At 41.5% G+C, this 24,871-nt stretch overlaps 1 protein-coding gene across 1 annotated transcript in view; it reads left to right on the top strand.

Moving 5' to 3' along the window:
* Window positions 1-24,871, top strand: part of FBXW8 (F-box and WD repeat domain containing 8) — a 527,093-nt gene that overhangs the window by 418,160 nt on the left and 84,062 nt on the right. Inside the window, exon 8 of the mRNA XM_053701689.1 lies at window positions 11,908-12,035. Within this exon, the coding sequence (XP_053557664.1) occupies window positions 11,908-12,035 (128 nt within the window). The remainder of the gene's footprint in view (window positions 1-11,907; window positions 12,036-24,871) is intronic.

Here is a 24,871-nt window from a genome sequence, read left to right as displayed (position 1 = left end):
TCTCTGAGGGTGATAAATCTTTATTTGGGGCCTAGTTTCCATATGGCTTGTTAGATTACTCCTAGGAGTACTTTTTTAAGGCCCTCTGACTCTGAGTGCATGGTGGGAGGGGCCTATTTTCGTTTTCAGTCTGAGACATCCAGCTTCCCTGAAGGAGTCCTCTAGAGGGTTTTGTTCCTGCAAAAATCGTTTTTAAGGGCAGGTAGGAGCCACAGCAGAGCTGTGGCAGTGTGTTTGACTGTTTATTATCAGGTTTAATGTTTTTATAATTCGTTTTTGGGCCTGAGGGGTTAATCATCCATTTGCAAGTGGGTGCAATGCTGCTTTAGTCTCTTATACACACTGCAAAAATTTCGTAGAGCTTACTACTTTTTTTTCACTGTTTTGCAGTTTATGTGGTAGTTTTTTTCTCTTAAAGGCACAGTACCGTTTTTTATTATTGCTTTTTTCACATTTATTAAAGTGTTTTCCAAGCTTGCTGGTCTCATTACTAGTCTGTTAAACATGTCTGACATAGAGGAAACTCCTTGTTCATTATGTTTAGAAGCCATTGTGGAACCCCCTCTTAGAATGTGTACCAAATGCACTGACCTTTCTATAAGTTATAAAGACTATATTATGGCTTTTAAAGATTTATCACCTGAGGTGTCTGAGACTGATAAAAGGGAGGTTATGCCATCTAGCTCTCCCCACGTGTCAGAACCTATAACTCCCGCTCAAGGGACGCCAAGTACATCTAGCGCGTCCAATGCGTTTACTTTACAAGACATGGCGGCAGTTATGAATCATACCCTCACAGAGGTATTGTCCAAACTGCCAGGGTTACAAGGAAAGCGGGACAGCTCTGGGGCTAGAACAAATACAGAGCTCTCTGACGCTTTAGTAGCTATGTCTGATATACCCTCACAATGTGCAGAAGTTGAAGCAGGAGAGCTTCTATCTTTGGGTGACTTCTCTGATTCAGGGAAGGCGTTACTTCAGTCTGACTCTGAAATGACAGCATTTAAATTTAAGCTTGAACACCTCCGAGTGTTGCTCAGGGAGGTTTTAGCGACTCTGGATGACTGTGACACGATTGTAGTCCCAGAGAAATTGTGTAAAATGGACAAATACTTTGCAGTGCCTGTTTACACTGATGTTTTTCCAATCCCTAAGAGGTTTTAAGAAATTATTACTAAGGAATGGGATAGACCAGGTGTGCAGTTCTCTCCCCCTCCTGCTTTTAAGAAAATGTTTCCTATAGATGCCGCTACACGGGACTTGTGGCAGATGGTCCCTAAGTTGGAGGGAGCAGTCTCTACCCTAGCTAAGCGTACAACTATTCCTGTCGAGGACAGTTGTGCTTTCCTAGATCCTATGGATAAGAAATTAGAGGGTTTCCTTAAGAAAATCTTTATACAACAAGGTTTTATTCTCCAGCCTCTTGCATGCATTGCCCCAGTCACTGCTGCAGCGGCTTTCTGGTTCTAGTCTCTGGAGGAGGCTTTACAGGTAGAGACCCCGTTGGATGATATCCTTGACAGGCTTAAAGCTCTTAAGTTAGCCAATTCATTTATTTCTGACGCCGTTTTTCATTTAACCAAGCTAACGGCTAAAAATTCAGGTTTTGCCATTCAGGCACTTAGGGCGCTATGGCTTAAATCCTGGTCAACTGATGTTACTTCAAAGTCTAAAATTCTCAAGATCCCCTTCAAAGGGCAGACCCTATTTGGGCCTGGACTGAAGGAGATCATTTCTGATATTACTGGAGGAAAAGGCCACGCCCTTCCCCAGGATAGGTCCAACAAGTTAAGGACCGAACAGACTAATTTTCGTTCCTTTCGAAACTTCAAGAGTGGCGCAGCTTCATCTTCCTCTTCTACAAAACAAGAGGGAAATTTTGCCCAGTCCAAGCCAGTCTGGAGACCTAACCAGGCTTGGAACAAGGGGAAACAGGCCAAAAAGCCTGCTGCTGCCTCTAAAACAGCATGAAGGAGTAGCCCCCGATCCGGGACCGGATCTAGTGGAGGGCAGACTTTCTCTCTTCGCCCAGGCTTGGGCAAGAGACGTCCAGGATCCCTGGGCTCTGGAGATTGTTTCCCAGGGATATCTTCTGGATTTCAAAGCTTCATCTCCAAAGGAGAGATTTCATCTCTCACAATTATCTGCAAACCAGATAAAGAGAGAGGCATTCTTACATTGCGTTCAATACCTACTAGTTATGGGAGTCATCCACCCAGTTCTAAAGGAGGAACAGGGGCAGGGCTTCTATTCAAATCTGTTTATAGTTCCCCAGAAAGAGGGAACTTTCAGACCAATCTTGGATCTCAAGATCCTAAACAAATTTCTCAGGGTCCCATCCTTCAAGATGGAGACTTTTCGAACCATCCTACCTATGATCCAGGAGGGTCAATATATGACTACTGTGGATTTAAAGGATGCTTATCTACATATTCCGATACACAGGGATCATCATCAGTTTCTCAGGTTCGCCTTCCTAGATAGGCATTACCAGTTTGCGGCTCTTCCCTTCGGGTTAGCCACGGCACCAAGAATCTTTACGAAGGTTCTAGGGTCCCTTCTGGCGGTTCTAAGACCGCGGGGTATAGCAGTAGCCCCTTACCTAGACGACATCCTGATACAGGTGTCAACTTTTCATAGCGACAGGTCCCATACGGACATTGTTCTGGCATTCCTAAGGTCTCACGGCTGGAAGATGAACGAAGGAAAGAGTTCTCTCTCACCTCTCACAAAAGTTTCCTTCCTAGGAACTCTGATAGATTCAGTAGAAATGAAGATTTATCTGACAGAGGTCAGGTTGTCAAAACTTCTTACTTCCTGCCGTGCTCTTTATTCCATTTCTCGTCCGTCAGTGGCTCAGTGTATGGAGGTAATCGGATTAATGGTAGCGGCAATGGACATAGTTCCGTTTGCCCGCCTACATCTCAGACCACTGCAACTTTGCATGCTCAATCAGTGGAATGGGGATTACACAGATTTGTCCCCTCTACTAAATCTGGATCAAGAGACCAGGTATTCTCTTCTCTGGTGGCTATCTCGGGTCCATCTGTCCAAGGGAATGAGTTTCCGCAGGCCAGAATGGACTATAGTAACGACAGATGCCAGCCTTCTGGGCTGGGGTGCAGTCTGGAACTCCCTGAAGGCTCAGGGTTCGTGGACTCAGGAGGAGGCCCTCCTTCCGATAAACATTCTGGAACTAAGAGCGATATTCAATGCTCTTCAGGCTTGGCCTCAGCTAGCTGCGGTCAGGTTCATCAGATTTCAGTCGGACAACATCATGACTGTAGCCTATATCAACCATCAGGGGGGAACAAGGAGCCCCCTGGCAATGTTGGAGGTTTCAAAGTTAATTCTATGGGCAGAGGTTCACTCTTGCCATCTCTCAGCCATCCATATCCCAGGAGTAGAGAACTGGGAGGCAGATTTTCTAAGTCGGCAGACTTTTCATCCGGGGGAGTGGGAGCTCCATCCGGAGGTATTTGCCCAGTTGATCCAACTTTGGGGCAAACCAGAACTGGATCTCATGGCGTCTCGTCAGAACGCCAAGATTCCTTGTTACGGGTCCAGGTCCAGGGATCCCAAGGCAGCGCTGATAGATGCTCTAGCAGCGCCCTGGTCCTTCAGCCTGGCTTATGTGTTTCCACTGTTTCCTCTGCTCCCTCGTCTGATTGCCAAGATCAAGCAGGAGAGAGCTTCGGTGATCTTGATAGCCCCTGCAGGACTTGGTATGCAGATCTGGTTGACATGTCATCCTTTCCACCATGGACTCTGCTGCTAAGGCAGGACCTTCTACTTCAAGGTTCCTTCAAACATCCAAATCTAATTTCTCTACCTCTGACTGCTTGGAGATTGAACGCTTGATTCTATCAAAGCGTGGTTTTTCCGAATCAGTCATTGATACCTTAATTCAGGCTCGAAAGCCTGTCACCAGGAAAATCTATCATAAGATATGGTGTAAATATCTTCATTGATGTGAATGCAAGGGTTACTCATGGAGTAAGGTCAGGATTCCTAGGATATTATCTTTTCTCCAAGAAGGATTGGAGAAGGGATCGTCAGCTAGTTCCTTAACGGGACAGATTTCTGCTCTGTCTATTCTTTTGCACAAACGTCTGGCTGAGGTTCCAGACGTTCAGGCGTTTTGTCAGGCTTTAGTTAGAATCAAGCCTGTGTTTAAACCTGTTACTCCGCCATGGAGTTTAATTTTAGTTCTTAAAGTTCTTCAAGGAGTTCCGTTTGAACCTTTGCATTCCATAGATATTAAGCTTTTATCTTGGAAAGTTCTATTTTTAGTAGCTATCTCCTTGTGTGTGATTCCCCTTATCTGATTTTCAATGCAGATAAGGTAGTGTTAAGTACCAAACCTGGGTTTCTGCCTAAGGTGGTATCTAATAAGAATTTCAATCAGGAGATTGTTGTTCCTTCCCTATGTCTTAATCCTTTTTCAAAGAAGGAACGTCTATTACACAATCTTGATGTGGTTCGTGCTTTAAAGTTTTATTTACAAGCTACGAAAGATTTTCGTCAAGCATCTGCTTTGTTTGTTGTCTACTCTGGACAAAGGAGAGGCCAAAAGGCTTCGGCAACTTCTTTTTCCTTTTGGCTAAGAAGCATAATTCGCTTAGCTTATGAGACTGCTGGCCAGCAGCCTCCTGAAAGAATTACAGCTCATTCTACTAGAGCAGTAGCTTCCACATGGGCTTTTAAACATGAGGCCTCTGTTGAACATATTTGTAAGGCGGCGACTTGGTCTTCGCTTCATACCTTTTCTAAATTCTATAAATTTGATACTTTTGCTTCTTCGGAGGCTATTTTTGGGAGAAAGGTCTTACAGGCAGTGGTGCCTTCCGTTTAAATTTCCTGCCTTGTCCCTCCCTTCATCCGTGTCCTAAAGCTTTGGTATTGGTATCCCACAAGTAATGGATGAACCCGTGGACTTACCTGATCAATGTATTTCTCTTGTGGTGTATCCAGTCCACGGCCCTCCCTGTCATTTTAAGGCAGGTGTTTTTTATTTTTAAACTAGTCACCACTGCACCCTATAGTTTCTCCTTTTTTCTTGCTTGTCTTCGGTCGAATGACTGGGGTGGCAGTTAGGGGAGGAGCTATATAGACAGCTCTGCTGTGGGTGTCCTCTTGCAGCTTCCTGTTGGGAAGGAGAATATCCCACAATTAATGGATGAACCCGTGGACTGGATACACCACAAGAGAAATAAATTTATCAGGTAAGCATAAATTTTGTTTTTTATTATTGGCGGGTCATGTGACCCGTTTTTTTCCGCCTCAGTTAAGATGTTTTGTTTCAAAAGTAAAAAATGCAGAGTTAAGATGTGTTGTTCTTCCAGGGCTGAGGCTGGGGAAGTGAAGTTAAGTAAAAAATGCTGAGGATTTTTTACGTTTGAATCGTCCTACTTCAGACAGGCTGAAGATTTAGGAACATGGTCTACTTTTTGTAGCTTAGTGCTAGTATAGTTCTCAAAGCCCTAGCAGTGTTTTGTTAAGTACGAGTACACACCATATTAATATATTTCCATATTGTATGCTTTAATAAGGCTTTTCTTTTTTTTAATTTTATTATACATCAAGAACATCTCTGTGTTGTGTTCTTTATGTTTGGTACTATAGCACAAATTGTTGCCTATATGCATTTCTGTGCTGCTTGCTTAGCTAAATGTCATGTTGAGATAGGTTATTGTCCAATGAACCCAATGTCTCTCAGGTTGATGCTGTTCAGGCAATGCCACAGCTTTCTCCTTAAATGTCTCAAGCCTCATGCGGTTCCTCTCAATCTCCTGGAGGAGTTATTTGCCGGGAGAGATTGCTGCGCAGGTATCTTCAGTGGTATCTGTGGTATTATCTGCTGTTCCTATGCTAATGGAAAGACGCAAGACGAAAATTAGAGCTTCAGATAGTAAGCTTTCTGCTCCGCCTTCTGCTACTCAGATAGTCTTCTTTTCATAAGTCTGATGAGGATATGTCGGTAACCTTTGAGGGTGAAATCTCAGTTTTGAACAGTATAATTCCTTCATCTGATGCTTAAGTGGTAACCTTCAGGTTTTAGCTTGTACACCTTCTAGTATTGCCAAAGGAGGATTTTTGGCTACTGTGGGCGACTCCGATACTCTGTCGTTGTCAACTTAGGAAATCTAGTAAGTTTAATATATACTAGGATTTCTCTGTGTAAGTTTTTTCCTGTTCCAGTCCGTGCAAGGGGATTTTTTCACAGGAATGGGAGAAGTCAGGGATTCCTTTTTCCCCGCCTCCTGTCTTTAATTAGATTTTCCTGTTGTTGTCTCCATTCAATATCATGCTGCACGGTACCTAACGTAGAAGGGGCCATTTCTACTCTGGCTATGAGAACTAAGATCCCTACAGAGCATAGCTGCCTTTTTTTTTTTTAAGGATCATTGGATAAGCTAAAGGCTTATTTGGTATTACCACTGTATCAAGGGGGCTTTTCTACCACAATATAAGTTGAATTGACCTACAGGATGTCAGAGTGAAACCTGCAGCTGAATCTTAATCAGTATAAAGGGTTTGCCCCCGATCCAGGATAGGATTGAGTGGTAGGCTGAATTTCTCTATTTTCTTCAAACCTAGATACGGGATGTCCCTGATAGCTTGCACACATAGTATCTCAGGGTTACTAAATAGATTTAAACATTTTCGTCCTTGAGGTGGGTTCCTGGCAAGGAGGATTCTCGACTTATTCTACAGGGTACCATCCTTCTAAATAGAAGCAAAAGGGTCATTCTTCCCTTGGTCCTAGAGGGTCATTTCAGGACGATCATAGACCAGAAGGATGCGTATCTTCTAGTTCTCGAGATTTGCCTTTCTGGCTTACCTTCGTCCCTGCCACATTCCCAGCGTTTTCTCTAAGGTTCTGGGTGTTCTTTTGGCAGTGATCAGGTCTCGGGGTATTGAAGTGGCACCATTTCTGGACAACATTTTGGTTAAGGTGCCATCTTTTCTACAAGCAAACTCTCATTCAGAGATCTTGTTGTCTTGCTACGTTTCCATGAATGGGAAGTGATTCTGGAAATTAGCTTACTTGTGTCAGCTACAGGGGCAGTTTCCTTAGGGACCATAATAGTTTCCCTATCTATGAAAAAATTTCAGTCAGAAGTCAAAAGATCAAGTTTTCTTTCCTCTTGCCTCTATCAGCAATCTATTGATAAACACATCAGTGACTCATTGTATGGAGGAAATCGGTCTGATGGACATCATCCCTTTGCTCGGTCCCACCTGTAATTTTTGCAGTTTTGCATGCTCAAACAGTGGCAGGATCATGCGATCTCTGAGGATAGATCTAGATCTGTCGACTGACTCTTTCCTTGTTTTTTCTCCAGAGAATTTGTCTCAGGGCACATGCTTCTGGTATTCTCCAGGGTGATAGTGAACACGGTCTTCAGCCTTTTGGGCTGACGAGCAGTGGGGGACTCCAAAGGGCACTTTGTCTTTGGTAGGAGCCTGCTCTCCTCATAACCTTTGAGTTGAGAGTGATTTTCAATGTTCTGATTGCTTGACCTTAGTGGTCCATAGCCCGGTTTATCAGGTTCCAGTTGGACAATGTCACCTCAGTAGCTTACATCAACCAGGAATGAGCTTGGAATTACTTAGCCTTGAAGGAGATGGCTAGGATTGTTCAGTAGGCAGAAGCTCTCAATTACTGTCTGTCATCCACATTTCAGGAGTGGACAACAGGGAAGCGGATTTCAGGAGCAGGTAGACATGTTCTCCTGGGGAGTGGGTTCACCTCCCGGAGGTGTTCTCCAGGTTATCCCTCTAATGGGGGTGCTGGAGTTGGATCTGATGGCGTTTCGGCAGAACGCCAAGCTTCCAAGGTACGGTTCAAGGCAAGAGATCTGCAGGTTGCCCTGATAGGCTGGCAGTTCCTTGGCTAGGATTTCAGGCTAGGATATTTGTTTCCTCTATTTGCTGTCCTTCCACGAGTCATTACTCGTATCTATCTGGTGAGAGCTTCGGTAATTCTAATAGTTCCTGCATGACCTTGCAGGATCTGGTTTGTAGACCGTCTTGGAAGTTGCCTTTGAGGAAGGTCCTTCTATCTCAGGGTTCCTTCCATCCAAATCTCGTTTCTCTGAAGCTGACTGCTTAGAGATTGAACGCTTAGTTCCGTCTAAGCATGGTTTTTCTGAGTCAGTCATTGAGACCATGATCCAGGCTCACAAGCCTGTTGCTCGAAAAATTTACCATAAGGTATGGCGTAAATAACATTATTGGTGTGAATCCAAGGACTACTATTGGAGTAGGGTTAGCTACTGCTACTTCTCTTTCTCTCTTTTTGAGAAGTATTATTCATTTGGCTTATGAGACTAATGGACAAAAGCCTCCTGAGAGAATCACAGCTCATTCTACCAGGGCTGTTTCTTCTTCTTGGGCTTTCAAGAATGAAGCCTCTGTTGAGCAGATTTGCCTGATAAATTTATTTATTTCCGGATATGGCGAGTGTACGACCCCGCCCTTTATTTTAAGACCATTATTTTTTGTCTAGACCTCAGGCACCTCTACACCTTTGTGTTACTCCTTTTTTCTCCTTTTCCCCTCGTTTGAATGACTGGGGTTTGTGGGAAGGGGAGTGATACTTAACAGCTTGGCTGTGGTGCTCTTTGCCTCCTCCTGCTGGCCAGGAGTGATATTCCCAACAGTAAATGATGACGTTGTGTACTCACCATATCCATAAATAAATAAATTTATCAGGAAAGCATACATTTTGTTATTTAATTTCAGATTGTTTTTCCTTCATTCTGTCATAAAAAATTGATAGAGGCTCTTCTTCACCTGCTTGATATAGTTAGAGCTCTCAAATATGAGAAAGCTATAAAGGATATCAGTAGACATTTTAACATTTTGTTTTTTATTTTATCTATCATTGTTTTGCAGGGATTAAGTGTATGGGGTTTTCTTATGTACAGTGTTATCATGCTGTGAGGTGCTTCACCAAGATATCTCAGTAAGTGTGCCAAACAATCCCAGGCATCATCATCCGTTTCTGTTCAACCCGTATTTAAATGCCACTGTGTTGTCTCACACTCCCTAATGAGGCTAAAAAGCAAACTCTGTTATCTGTAAATATAAGTTTAGACAGTTTGGAGCACTTTGAAAACTTTAGTTACATATTTTGTTTTTTGGCTTCTCTTGTGAATGTGGGACAACGCACATTTTTTACACAAAACCACAAGGTGTTTTATAATGTCCGTTTAGTGCTAAAAGTGTATGCACCCTGAGTGGCACTGAAAATGAACAGGCATGGAAGCTATTCTAGCTTTTGTTCTGTATCAGCTGAGTGCGTCTTTTTATTTTCTTATTCATGCAAATTGCTCTTGGGTCTCCCTAAGAGTAAAAGGGGAAACCAGACGTGGACTCCTTGCACACATGCCGTAGAGAGATGCAACTGCACCTCACTGACGAGGCCCAGAGAAGGCCAAAACGTACGTTATGGGTTTATTGTTTCTCTTGTTCAGAGAAGAATTGCCTGGTATTTCAGCACTGGACTGTCATTGGACAGGGTCAGACTGATATGCTACAGGATATTTTTTCTCTGTGAAAAGGCATAGTGTGCTAAAAGAGTATGCACCGTGAGTGGCACTGAAAATAAACAGGCATGTAAGTTATTCTTTCTATGACTAAGTGCCGCACGCACGAAACACGTAAGAACATGCCCCCTTCCTGCGTGTGTCATTGTGTGTTTGTATTTTCTAAAAGACGAAAAATTACGGCAGCAACAAGCAGAGTAAAAAGTAAGTTAAAAATAAAATACTTTATTTAACATATTTCTAAAAAGCCAATTTGGTATTTTCTGCCTACAATGGAATAAAAGTTCCGCTTTTTACACGGATACCTTGTGTGCTGCCTTTTCGCTTTGTTCTATGTAAGTTATCCTAGATTTTGTTCTGTCTCAGCTGAGTGTGTCTCTATATTTTTATATATATTGATTTGAAGAAGCAATGAGAGATAATAAATATATTTATTTATTTTCCTAACTGTAGACCAAGCATAAATCAGGTTAGTATCTTGGTCAATACAGGTAGTTGTGCTTAGGCATAACAGTATAGTATTCAACAAAAAGACACAAAAGGGTCTCGTATTTTATTTTGGTTACGAATCGATAAGAAAGCCGCTAAGGCTGCTTTGACCAGTTGGAATTTCCTTGCACTTTTGCTTTCTCAGTAGTTAAAGGGACACTGAACCCAAATTTTTTATTTCGTGATTAAGATTGAGCATGCAATTTTAAGCAACTTTCTAATTTACTCCTATTATCAAATTTTCTTCATTCTCTTGGTATGTTTATTTGAAAAGCAAGAATGTAAATTTAGATGCCGGCCTATTTTTGGTGAACAACCTGGGTTGTCCTTACTGATTGGACAGCACCAATAAACAAGTGCTGTCCATGGTTCTGAACAAGCAATTTGCTGGCTTCTTAGCATAGATGCCTTCTTTTTCAAATAAAGATAGCAAAAGAACAAAGAAAAATTGATAATAGAAGTAAATTAGAACGTTGCTTAAAATTGCATGCTCTATCTGAATCATGAAAGAAAAAAATTGGGTTCAGTGTCCCTTTAAAGATAAAAATGTCAATCTTTTAAGATTAAATGTGACTCTCTACTCGGGTGTGATTTTATCTTCATCTAGGTACAGTGGAACAGCTTTTTGGTTCTCTTTGTTATATTACTTAAAGAGACACTAAACCCAAACATTTTCTTTCCTGATTCAGGTAGAAAATACAATTTTAAACAACATTTCAATTTACTTCTATTATCTAATTAGCTTCATTCTTTAGATATTCTTTGTTGAAGAAATAGCAATGCTATGTGCAGCCATCAATCAGCAGCTACTGATCCTATCTAGATATGCTTTTCAGCAAATGATATCAAGAGAACGAAGCATATTAGATAATAGAAGTAAATTAGAAAGTTGTTTAAAATCGCATGTTCTATCTGAATCACAAAAGAAAAAATTGGGGTTTCATGTCCCTTTAAGTGCTTCTTCACAAACCATTTTTGGAGGAAGGGCTTTACTTTCTGCTCCATCTTAAGGTTTGTACCCCAGATATGGCTTCATTTGGGTTGCTTTGCTATTGAACTAATTATTTTCTAAATGTTGTGCCTGTTTAATTGTGTGAGAAAATATACTTAATTGTGGGTTGGATGTTGAGACATATTTACATGTGATGCATAGGATTAGATTTTGGTGGCAGGAGCCATGCCCTCTCTGAGCATCAAGTCCCAAAAATCTGCTTTGTCAGAAGCTTGTGTGTACCCATAATAAGAGAGATTTCTGTAAGGGGACAGCTTGTGCAAGAGTAGGTGTAATTTTCTGTTTAAGATGAATAGTAAATTAAGATTTTAGTAAATAAACTCTCATAAATAATTATACATGTATATCAAGAGAAAAAAGATGCCCTATATATTAGTTTGAAATAGATCATTTGAGTTGAATATCTTATTGCATTTTTAAAGAAGTACCTGTTCGATTAAAATTTACATTTTTGCTTAAAGGACTTTCTACTTCAAAATTGTTATTGTTCATAAAAGTCAGCCAATCAGTGCTGATTTATAAATAACTCCAGTAGAGTGAGCACAATTTTATCTATATGACACTCATGAACTAGCACGGTCTAACTGTGGAAAACTGTCAAAATGCACTGAGATAAGAGGCGGCCTTTTAACATCTTACATATCAGTTTATGAGCCTACCTAGTTTTAACTTTTAACAAAGAATACCAATATTTAATGTGAAAAGTAAATGGGAAATTTGTTTAAAATTGCGTTCCCTGTCTGAATCAGAAAGTTTCATTTTGACTAGACTGTCCCTTTAAGGGATAAACAACCAGTTTTTCTTGATAAGCAGTCATCTTGATAACAACCACCTACTTATTTCTGGCAGATTTATGTTTACAATTTACAAACAAGTCAGTGTGTCACAACATTGGGTAACTCAACTGGAGAATATACATGCATGAACCTGAAGGACAGTCCTCCTCATCTTCTGGTGACTGGAAACAAGGACAGGAGGTAAGAGTTCATATCAATATTAAAATTTGTAGTCCATTCAACAGCCTAATTTCTGAATTAGTAAGGGGATAAACGAGTGTAGTTCTAAAATTAAACAAATGTAAAATGAGAACTAAAAAACAGTATTTTGGCTTCAAATGTATATTGTCAAATATTTAACTTATTCCTAGTACAGTAGTCTCAAAATAAATAAAAAAAATCTTATAAAGGGAGTGTCAGTGTAGAGTATAGTTTTTCATGGTATGCTGCTCTTTTCTTCAGTATAACTAGTATGTCAGATATATGGATAAGATATGCAAATTGCAGACTGTCTCAATGATTCTGTCTTCACAAAAGATTGTGGAGATAGAACAGCTACATTAATGGATGCTACTAAAAATAGAAATAAGCTTAGAGCTAATCTTTTTAAAGATGAGGATATATATATATGTATATATAAATTTTTTTAAAAATCTGCACTAAGAAGGCATCAAATAGAAAAGCTAAAACAAGGCTTTTATTAAAACATATTAAAACAAAGGGCAAGAAGCAGCAATAACTCCTTACGCGTTCCGTGCCGCTACAGGGCACTTAATCATAGGAATAGGGATCGTATCAAACATCCTCTTAATAAGGGGGAAGCTTTCCAATCCCGTGTACAAGAAAATTTAAAAAGACATACATGTAAAACGTGCCTGTTAGGCATTAAGGTTACACACAACATGTGATAACCGTAAAACGGCAGCAATATGAGAATAAACAGTTAATACATGTAACATATTGTTCATTGAATAGATAAATAAAACTAGTCCATGTTGCACATGAAATACAAAGTTATTAAAAAATATATACAGGGAGTGCAGAATTATTAGGCAAGTTGTATTTTTGAGGATTAATTTTATTATTGAACAACAACCATGTTCTCAATGAACCCAAAAAACTCATTAATATCAAAGCTGAATAGTTTTGGAAGTAGTTTTTAGTTTGTTTTTAGTTATAGCTATTTTAGGGGGATTTCTGTGTGTGCAGATGACTATTACTGTGCATAATTATTAGGCAACTTAACAAAAAACAAATATATACCCATTTCAATTATTTATTTTTACCAGTGAAACCAATATAACATCTCAACATTCACAAATATACATTTCTGACATTCAAAAACAAAACAAAAACAAATCAGTGACCAATATAGCCACCTTTCTTTGCAAGGACACTCAAAAGCCTGCCATCCATGGATTCTGTCAGTGTTTTGATCTGTTCACCATCAACATTGCGTGCAGCAGCAACCACAGCCTCCCAGACACTGTTTAGAGAGGTGTACTGTTTTCCCTCCTTGTAAATCTCACATTTGATGATGGACCAGAGGTTCTCAATGGGGTTCAGATCAGGTGAACAAGGAGGCCATGTCATTAGATTTTCTTCTTTTATACCCTTTCTTGCCAGCCACGCTGTGGAGTACTTGGACGCGTGTGATGGAGCATTGTCCTGAATGAAAATCATGTTTTCTCCTGTTAAGTGTAGTCAGTCCACGGGTCATCCATTACTTATGGGATTATATCTCCTCCCTAACAGGAAGTGCAAGAGGATCATCCAAGCAGAGCTGCTATATAGCTCCTCCCCTCTACGTCATACCCAGTCATTCTCTTGCACCTAACTAATAGATAGGACGTGTGAGAGGACTGTGGTGTGTTAAACTTAGTTTTTATTTCTTCAATCAAAAGTTTGTTATTTTAAACGGCACCGGAGTGTGTTGTTTTTTCTCAGACAGCATTAGAAGAAGAATCTACCTGAGTTTGTCTATGATCTTAGCGGTCGTAACTAAGATCCACTTGCTGTTCTCGGCCATTCTGAGGAGTGAGGTAACTTCAGAACAGGGGATAGCAGGCAGGGCCCACCTGCAAGGAGGTATGTGCAGTAAATTATTTTCTGAGGAATGGAATTGACTGAGAAAATACTGCTAATACCGATGTAATGTAAGTGCAGCCTTAAATGCAGTAGTAGCGACTGGTATCAGGCTGATATGTATGTATGTATACTCTGAGGTATTTCTGGGGAATGGAATTTCACTAAGAAAATACTGTCTATATTAAAGTAATATTTGAGCCTGCACTGCAGTGAAAGCGACTAGCAGCAGGCTTATTAATAACACTTCATAACTTTCATTTTTAAAACGTTTACTGGCATGTTAATCGTTTTTTCTGAGGTACTTGGTGATAAAACTTTATGGGCATGATTTTTTCCACATGGCTGTCGTTTGTTTCTGAATAAAAACAGTTTACTGAGCTTCCCCACTGTTGTAATATGAGTGGGAGGGGCCTATTTTAGCGCTTTATTGCGCAGTAAAAATTTAGTCACAGTCTTCCTATTTCTTCCTCCATGATCCAGGACGTCTCTACAGAGCCCAGGGGTCTCCAAAACTAGTTTTGAGGGAGGTAATCACTCACAGCAGACCTGTGACAGTGTGTTTTGACTGTGATAAAAACGTTAATTATTAAATTGTTATCCGTTTTTGGGTATTAAGGGGTTAATCATCCATTTGCTGGTGGGTGCAATCCTTTGCTAACTTAATACATTTACTGTGAAAAATTGGTTGCTATAACTATTTTGGTTCATTGTTATTTCAACTGTGACAGTTTTTTGTGCTTCTTAAAGGCACAGTAGCGCTTTTTATATTGCTTGTAAATTTATTTAGAAAAGTATTTCCAAGCTTGCTAGTCTCATTGCTAGTCTGTTTAAACATGTCTGACACAGATGAATCTCTTTGTTCACTATGTTTAAAGGCCAATGTGGAGCCCAATAGAAATTTGTGTACTAATTGCATTGTCTTACTTTAAATAAAAGTCAATCTTTATATGTAAAGAAATTATCACCAGACAACGAGGGGGAAGTTATGCCGACTAACTCTCCTCACGTGTCAGTACCTTCTCCTCCCGCTCAGGAGGTGCATGATATTGTGGCGCCAAGTACATCAGGGCGGCCCATACAAATCACTTTGCAAGACATGGCTAATGTTATGACTGAAGTACTATCTAAATTGCCAGAATTTAGGGGTAAACGCGATCACTCTGGGGTAAGAACAGAGTGCGCTGATAATAATAGAGCCATGTCTGATACTGCGTCACAATTTGCAGAACATGAGGACGGAGAGCTTCATTCTGTGGGTGACGGCTCTGATCCAAGTAAACTGGACTCAGACATTTCAAATTTTAAATTTAAGCTTGAGAACCTCCGTGTATTACTAGGGGAGGTATTGGCGGCTCTGAATGATTGTAACACGGTTGCAATTCCAGAGAAAGTATGTAGGCTGGATAAATATTTTGCGGTACCGGCGTGTACTGACGTTTTTCCTATACCTAAAAGGCTTACAGAGATTGTTAACAAGGAGTGGGATAGACCCGGTGTGCCTTTTTCACCCCCTCCTATATTTAGAAAAATGTTTCCAATAGACGCCACCACACGGGACTTATGGCAGACGGTCCCTAAGGTGCAGGGAGCAGTTTCTACTCTGGCTAAGCGCACCACTATCCCGGTGGAGGATAGCTGTGCTTTTTCAGATCCAATGGATAAAAAGTTAGAGGGTTACCTTAAGAAAATGTTTGTTCAGCAAGGTTTTATATTACAACCCCTTGCATGCATTGCGCCTGTCACGGCTGCGGTGGCATTCTGGTTTGAGTCTCTGGAAGAGACCCTTAGCACAGCTCCATTGGATGAGATTATAAACAAGCTTAAAGTCCTTAAGCTAGCTAATTCATTTATTTCTGATGCCGTAGTACACTTAACCAAACTTACGGCTAAGAACTCCGGATTCGCCATTCAAGCGCGTAGAGCGCTATGGCTTAAATCCTGGTCAGCTGATGTGACTTCTAAATCTAAATTGCTTAATATTCCTTTCAAAGGGCAGACATTATTCGGGCCCGGTTTGAAAGAAATTATCGCTGACATTACTGGAGGTAAGGGCCATGCCCTGCCTCAAGACAGGGCCAAACCAAGGGCTAAACAGTCTAATTTTCGTGCCTTTCGTAACTTCAAGGCAGGAGCAGCATCAACTTCCTCCGCTCCAAGACAGGAAGGAACTGTTGCTCGCTACAGACAGGGCTGGAAACCTAACCAGTCCTGGAACAAGGGCAAGCAGGCCAGAAAACCTGCTGCTGCCCCTAAGACAGCATGAAGTGAGGGCCCCCGATCCGGAAACGGATCTAGTGGGGGGCAGACTTTCTCTCTTCGACCAGGCTTGGGCAAGAGATGTCCAGGATCCCTGGGCGTTGGAGATTATATCTCAGGGATATCTTCTGGACTTCAAAGCTTCTCCTCCACAAGGGAGATTTCATCTTTCAAGGTTAAAACCTAACCAGTCCTGGAACAAGGGCAAGCAGGCCAGAAAACCTGCTGCTGCCCCTAAGACAGCATGAAGTGAGGGCCCCCGATCCGGAAACGGATCTAGTGGGGGGCAGACTTTCTCTCTTCGACCAGGCTTGGGCAAGAGATGTCCAGGATCCCTGGGCGTTGGAGATTATATCTCAGGGATATCTTCTGGACTTCAAAGCTTCTCCTCCACAAGGGAGATTTCATCTTTCAAGGTTATCAGCAAACCAGATAAAGAAAGAGGCGTTTCTACGCTGTGTACAAGACCTCTTACTAATGGGAGTGATCCACCCAGTTCCGCGGTCGGAACACGGACAAGGGTTTTATTCAAATCTGTTTGTGGTTCCCAAAAAAGAGGGAACCTTCAGACCAATCTTGGACTTAAAGATCCTAAACAAATTCCTAAGAGTTCCATCGTTCAAAATGGAAACTATTCGAACTATCCTACCCATGATCCAAGAGGGTCAGTACATGACCACAGTGGATTTAATGGATTTAAAGGATGCCTACCTTCACATACCGATTCACAAGGATCATTACCGGTATCTAAGGTTTGCCTTCCTAAACAGGCATTACCAGTTTGTAGCTCTTCCCTTCGGGTTAGCTACGGCTCCAAGAATCTTTACAAAGGTTCTGGGCTCTCTTCTGGCGGTACTAAGACCGCGAGGCATAGCGGTAGCTCCGTACCTAGACGACATTCTGATACAAGCGTCAAGTTTCCAAACTGCCAAGTCTCATACAGAGTTAGTTCTGGCATTTCTAAGGTCGCATGGGTGGAAGGTGAACGTAGAAAAGAGTTCTCTATTGCCACTCACAAGAGTTCCCTTCTTAGGGACTCTTATAGATTCTGTAGAAATGAAAATTTACCTGACGGAGGACAGGTTATCAAAACTTCTAAATGCTTGCCGTGTCCTTCATTCCATTCAACACCCGTCAGTGGCTCAGTGCATGGAGGTAATCGGCTTAATGGTAGCGGCAATGGACATAGTACCTTTTGCGCGCCTGCATCTCAGACCGCTGCAATTGTGCATGCTAAGTCAGTGGAATGGGGATTACTCAGATTTGTCCCCTCTGCTAAATCTGGATCAAGAGACCAGAGATTCTCTTCTATGGTGGCTTTCTCGGCCACATCTGTCCAAGGGGATGTCCTTCCGCAGGCCAGATTGGACGATTGTAACAACAGACGCCAGCCTTCTAGGTTGGGGCGCAGTCTGGAATTCCCTGAAGGCTCAGGGATCATGGACCCAGGAGGAGAGACTCCTTCCAATAAACATTCTGGAATTAAGAGCAGTTCTCAATGCTCTTCTGGCTTGGCCTCAGATAGCAACTCTGAGGTTCATCAGGTTTCAGTCGGACAACATCACGACTGTGGCTTACATCAACCATCAGGGAGGAACAAGGAGTTCCCTAGCGATGATGGAAGTCTCAAAGATAATTCGCTGGGCAGAGTCTCACTCTTGCCACCTGTCAGCGATCCACATCCTAGGCGTGGAGAACTGGGAGGCGGATTTTCTAAGTCGCCAGACTTTTCATCTGGGGGAGTGGGAACTTCATCCGGAGGTGTTTGCCCAACTGCTTCATCATTTGGGCAAACCAGATCTGGATCTCATGGCGTCTCGCCAGAACGCCAAGCTTCCTTGTTACGGATCCAGGTCCAGGGACCCGGGAGCAGTACTGATAGATGCTCTGACAGCTCCTTGGGTCTTCAACATGGCTTATGTGTTTCCACCCTTCCCGATGCTTCCTCGATTGATTGCCAGGATCAAACAGGAGAGAGCATCGATGATTCTAATAGCGCCTGCGTGGCCACGCAGGACCTGGTATGCAGATCTAGTGGACATGTCGTCCTGTCCACCATGGTCTCTGCCTCTGAGACAGGACCTTCTGATTCAGGGTCCTTTCAAACATCCAAATCTAATTTCTCTGAGGCTGACTGCATGGAGATTGAACGCTTGATTCTATCAAAGCGGGGATTCTCGGAGTCAGTGATTGATACCTTAATACAGGCTAGGAAACCTGTTACCAGGAAAATTTACCATAAAATATGGCGTAAATACTTATATTGGTGCGAATCCAAGAGTTACTCATGGAGTAAGGTTAGGATTCCTAGGATATTGTCTTTTCTACAAGAAGGTTTAGAAAAGGGTTTATCTGCTAGTTCGTTAAAGGGACAGATCTCAGCTCTGTCTATCCTTTTGCTTAAACTTAGTTCTTAACGTTCTGAAAGGTGTTCCGTTTGAACCCCTTCATTCCATTGATATCAAGCTGTTATCTTGGAAAGTTCTGTTTTTAATGGCTATTTCCTCGGCTCGAAGAGTCTCTGAGTTATCGGCCTTACATTGTGATTCTCCTTATCTGATTTTTCATTCAGATAAGGTAGTTCTGCGTACTAAACCTGGGTTCTTACCTAAGGTAGTCACTAACAAGAATATCAATCAAGAGATTGTTGTTCCATCATTGTGCCCTAACCCTTCTTCAAAGAAGGAACGACTTATGCACAATCTGGACGTCGTCCGTGCCCTGAAATTTTATTTGCAGGCAACTAAAGATTTTCATCAAACTTCTTCCCTGTTTGTCGTTTATTCTGGACAGAGGAGAGGTCAAAAAGCTTCGGCTACCTCTCTCTCTTTTTGGCTTCGTAGCATAATACGTTTAGCCTATGAGACTGCTGGACAGCAGCCTCCTGAAAAGATTACGGCTCATTCTACTAGAGCTGTGGCTTCCACTTGGGCCTTTAAGAATGAGGCTTCTGTTGAACAGATTTGCAAGGCTGCAACTTGGTCTTCACTTCACACTTTTTCAAAATTTTACAAATTTGACACTTTTGCTTCTTCGGAGGCTGTTTTTGGGAGAAAGGTTCTACAGGCAGTGGTTCCTTCCGTGTAAAGATCCTGCCTGTCCCTCCCGTCATCCGTGTACTTGTAGCTTTGGTATTGGTATCCCATAAGTAATGGATGACCCGTGGACTGATTACACTTAACAGGAGAAAATATAATTTATGCTTACCTGATAAATTCATTTCTCCTGTAGTGTCAGTCCACGGCCCGCCCTGTTTTTACGGCAGGTCTAAATTTTAAATTAAACTCCAGTCACCACTGCACCCTATAGTTTTCTCCTTTCTCGTTTGGTTTCGGTCGAATGACTGGGTATGACGTAGAGGGGAGGAGCTATATAGCAGCTCTGCTTGGGTGATCCTCTTGCACTTCCTGTTAGGGAGGAGATATAATCCCATAAGTAATGGATGACCCGTGAACTGACTACACTACAGGAGAAATGAATTTATCAGGTAAGCATAAATTATATTTTTCTTGAAGGATGCAGACTTCTTCCTGTACCACTGCTTGAAGAAGGTGTCTTCCAGAAACTGGCAGTAGGACTGGGAGTTGAGCTTGACTCCATCCTCAACCCGAAAAGGCCCCACAAGCTCATCTTTGATGATACCAGCCCAAACCAGTACTCCACCTCCACCTTGCTGGCGTCTGAGTCGGACTGGAGCTCTCTGCCCTTTACCAATCCAGCCACGGGCCCATCAAGACTCACTCTCATTTCATCAGTCCATAAAACCTTAGAAAAATCAGTCTTGAGATATTTCTTGGCCCAGTCTTGACGTTTCAGCTTGTGTGTCTTGTTCAGTGGTGGTCGTCTTTCAGCCTTTCTTACCTTGGCCATGTCTCGGAGTATTGCACACCTTGTGCTTTTGGGCACTCCAGTGATGTTGCAGCTCTGAAATATGGCCAAACTGGTGGCAAGTGGCATCTTGGCAGCTGCACGCTTGACTTTTCTCAGTTCATGGGCAGTTATTTTGCGCCTTGGTTTTTCCACACGCTTCTTGCGACCCTGTTGACTATTTTGAATGAAACGCTTGATTGTTCGATGATCACGCTTCAGAAGCTTTGCAATTTTAAGAGTGCTGCATCCCTCTGCAAGATATCTCACTATTTTTGACTTTTCTGAGTCTGTCAAGTCCTTCTTTTGACCCATTTTGCCAAAGGAAAGGAAGTTGCCTAATAATTATGCACACCTGATATAGGGTGTTGATGTCATTAGACCACACCCCTTCTCATTACAGAGATGCACATCACCTAATATGCTTAATTGGTAGTAGGCTTTCGAGCCTATACAGCTTGGAGTAAGACAACATGCATAAAGAGGATGATGTGGTCAAAATACTCATTTGCCTAATAATTCTGCATATTCAAATGCTAAACATGGTTTAAAAATCACACACAATATATAATATATAGAAAGAAAAGTAGAGTTTAACGATGGCACTATGGGTAGTAAAATATAATATGATATAATAGGCTGATGGCAATGAGAGGCTGTTCTACCAGTGTGAGTGCTCCAGATACATTTGTACTTAAAGGGACATTATATATTATATGTTTGTAGATGATCCATTCATATAGCATATACAGGTGTTTTGTGTTTTTTTAATGTATAGTTTTGCTTATTTTTAAATAACATTACTCTGATTTTCAGACTCCTAACCAAGCCCCAAAGTTTGAGGAAAATACCAACGTATACCTACTCCAGCTTGCTTCTGTTTGTGTAAAGGGCCTTTTCATATGCAGAGTAAGGGGGAGGGGGGAGTGTCTGAATATTTCCCACTTGCAGTGGGTATTCCAGTAACCTTTTAAACAAAGCTAAACTGGAAGCTTCTAAGTAAGTTTTTAAATGGTTTTATATTGGATTTTTATATTAGTATCTGTGCATATTGTTCTTTATAGTAGTGTCTATTACATGCAGTTATATGAAAATTGGTGTATACTGTCCCTTTAATCAGTGTGCTCATTCCATGAGCCAGATATGATGCAAGGAAACAGCTCTTATTCAGAAATACTCATTCTGTGAATAGACTTGTGTCCCATTCTCTATTGAGCCCCCTTGGGGTGACTGTTCTTAATTTATAAATCCAATACATTTCTTGTATAAACAAGAGTTTCTTCCTATCTCTGTAATGCTCATGGGACATTCCACTATCAGACCAAACTTGGCCAGTAGTCTTCTTATCCCGGCGTCAAGTGGAATGATAGGAAATATCCCAGAGCAGAGAGAGAGTTTCTAAAATGAGGTAAGCAGTACTCACAGCAGGCAGGGCAGTACTCAGCGGCAGCAGGGAGGTAATCCAGCAGTATGGCAGTTCAGAGGTAAACCAATAGAGGGAACAGGCAGGAGTCAGCAACAAAAGGATATCCAGCAGTATAACAGTTCAGGGGTAAACCAATAGAATGGTCAGACAGGCAGAGTACATCAACAGTTAAGCAATCCAGCAATGCAGAGGTTAAGACAAGCAGAGTAGTCAAAACAGGCAGAGTTCATCAACAGCTAAGCAATACAGCAATGCAGAGTTTAAGGCAAGCAGCATAGTCAAACAGGCAGAGTTCATCAACAGTTAAGCAGTCCAGCAATTCAGAGGTTAAGGCAAGCAGAGTAGTCAAAACAGGCAGAGTTCAGTAACAGTGAATCAATACAGCAATTCAGCATACAGATATACAGCACCCAGGAGCACAAGAAGTAAAACCTATACTTGGGCACAGGTGAGAGAGACTGAAGCCTTTACATAGGGAAGACAGGGCAGGCGGTGATGATGTAATTACCGTGCTGCAGTTACACTGCCATATCCCTAGCAACAGGAGGAGTGCCTGTGTCCATGGCAACGGCCACAGCAGAGCAGAGGCACAGCGTGACAATCTCCACCCCTTACCAGGTTATTAATTATATCAATAACTTTCACTTTCATATTGAATTTATTGGTCATATGTATGGAATAATTATGTCTAGCCACTGCTGAGTATTGCTGTAATTCTTTGTGTTCCTAATGTGTTCCCTCATTCTAGATCTGAGCTGTCTAGAGGTCTGACCTATGTACTCCTGATTACAAATACTGCACTTCAAGAGATAAACTACCAACTCAGTTCTACAATTGGCAGAAAATTTAATCTCAAAGGTCTCTTGAGTTACAAAGCTCCTAAATGTATTGCCTGAGCTAATTATATCACACGTAAGACACAGACCTGTGCCACATCTGAAGTTGCCTCTCTTATGTAACCAACTTCTGTTAGAAGTATTTTTAGTGACTAAAAGACTAGGTGATAACTTGTTAGATAAGGTTGGAGCCTTCTTTGGTACAAACTTACAAGTATCCACTACTTCACTGAGTACTTTGTCTTGTCTCAAAATGTATAAGTTCTTTTTCAGAATTGCACAAACCTTATTAAACTGTTCTGAATACTCAGTTGAAAAGACTACTGAATTATTGAGTTCTCTCTATCTCTTTTCGTTGGGCTATTGATCAAGTCTAATTGGGAATAATTATTAACCTCTCTCAAGCTGTCACTTAATAGTTTTTCACTGTATACCCTATATTCCAATCTTTCTGTGAGAGCCATCACCTGATTGTTAAAGGACTCATCTGAGTTGGTGTTTCTTCTAAGGCGCAAAAATTGACCTCTAGGAATTGAACGTATCAAATGGAGGGGATGACACGACTTTGCATGTAAAATTGTGTTACCAGCTGTTGATTTGCAGAAGGTGTCTGTTAGTATCTTAACTAAAATGAAATCACCCATTAAACTGAGGTCCAGGAAGTTTATAGTGCCCTGTTGATATTACCCAACAAATTTTAAATTTAGACCATTATCATTTAGATAATCCATGAATGAGTTGAAATTTAAAGGTTCTTCTACAACAAAAATGAGGTCATCAATAAATCTCATGTACATTATGATGTGTTCTACAAATGGATTGGTACCGCTATAAATTCGATGATTCTCCCACCCACCTTACATATAGGTTGGCGAAGGAAGGTGCTGAAATTATATCCCCTTCCTCTTGAGGCTGTTCTTGGAGTGTTTGTTGGCAGCTCATCTCTGTTATGCTTAAGTAATCAGGTCTGTGCACTGTGTTGCTGAAGCCCTAAGAGCAACAGCGTCTCTGACTCTGACTGATTAACATCAGTTCTGCCAGACATCACAAAAGTAACATTCTGTTCAGCATTTTCAGTTTTGGTGCTCTAGCATTTGGACTGTCTACAGCTCCCAGAATAATCTTCAAGGTTCTGGGTACCCTTTTGTCTGTGATCAGAGCTCAGGGTATTGCTTTATTTCCTTACCTGGATGACATCTTTGTTCCATCTTTTCATTTATCAGAATCTCACACCAGCAGACTGTTGTTGTTGTTGTTGTTGTTCCTTCAACAACATGGTTGGAAAATTAATTTTCCAAAGAGTTTTCTCTTGTAAGGTGTATCCAGTCCACGGATCATCCATTACTTGTGGGATATTCTCCTTCCCAACAGGAAGTTGCAAGAGGATCACCCACAGCAGAGCTGCTATATAGCTCCTCCCCTAACTGCCATATCCAGTCATTCTCTTGCAACTCTCAACATAGCTGGAGGTAGTAAGAGGAAAGTGGTGTAATATAGTTAGTTTTTTCTTCAATCAAAAGTTTATTGTTTTTAAATGGTACCGGAGTTGTACTATTTTATCTCAGGCAGCATTTAGAAGAAGAATCTGCCTGCGTTTTTCTATGATCTTAGCAGAAGTAACTAAGATCCACTGCTGTTCTCACATATGTCTGAGGAGTGAGGTAAGAATGGCGTGCAGGGTATCCTGCAATAAGGTATGTGCAGTTTAAGTTTTCTAGGGATGGAATTTGCTAGAAAATGCTGCTGATACCGGATTAATGTAAGTTCAGCCTAAATACAGTGATTTAATAGCGACTAGTATCAGGCTTGCTATCAGAGGTATATACTCTGATTAATGTGCAATATAAAACGTTTGCTGGCATGTTTAATTAATCGTTTTTATACAGGGAGTGCAGAATTATTAGGCAAATGAGTATTTTGACCACATCATCCTCTTTATGCATGTTGTCTTACTCCAAGCTGTATAGGCTCGAAAGCCTACTACCAATTAAGCATATTAGGTGATGTGCATCTCTGTAATGAGAAGGGGTGTGGTCTAATGACATCAACACCCTATATCAGGTGTGCATAATTATTAGGCAACTTCCTTTCCTTTGGCAAAATGGGTCAAAAGAAGGACTTGACAGGCTCAGAAAAGTCAAAAATAGTGAGATATCTTGCAGAGGGATGCAGCACTCTTAAAATTGCAAAGCTTCTGAAGCGTGATCATCGAACAATCAAGCGTTTCATTCAAAATAGTCAACAGGGTCGCAAGAAGCGTGTGGAAAAACCAAGGCGCAAAATAACTGCCCATGAACTGAGAAAAGTCAAGCGTGCAGCTGCCAAGATGCCACTTGCCACCAGTTTGGCCATATTTCAGAGCTGCAACATCACTGGAGTGCCCAAAAGCACAAGGTGTGCAATACTCCGAGACATGGCCAAGGTAAGAAAGGCTGAAAGACGACCACCACTGAACAAGACACACAAGCTGAAACGTCAAGACTGGGCCAAGAAATATCTCAAGACTGATTTTTCTAAGGTTTTATGGACTGATGAAATGAGAGTGAGTCTTGATGGGCCAGATG

Source organism: Bombina bombina, chromosome 2 (genome assembly GCF_027579735.1).
Source record: "Bombina bombina isolate aBomBom1 chromosome 2, aBomBom1.pri, whole genome shotgun sequence".
In the NCBI taxonomy this organism is placed as follows: domain Eukaryota; kingdom Metazoa; phylum Chordata; class Amphibia; order Anura; family Bombinatoridae; genus Bombina; species Bombina bombina.
This window is presented reverse-complemented; position numbering and strand designations above follow the sequence as displayed.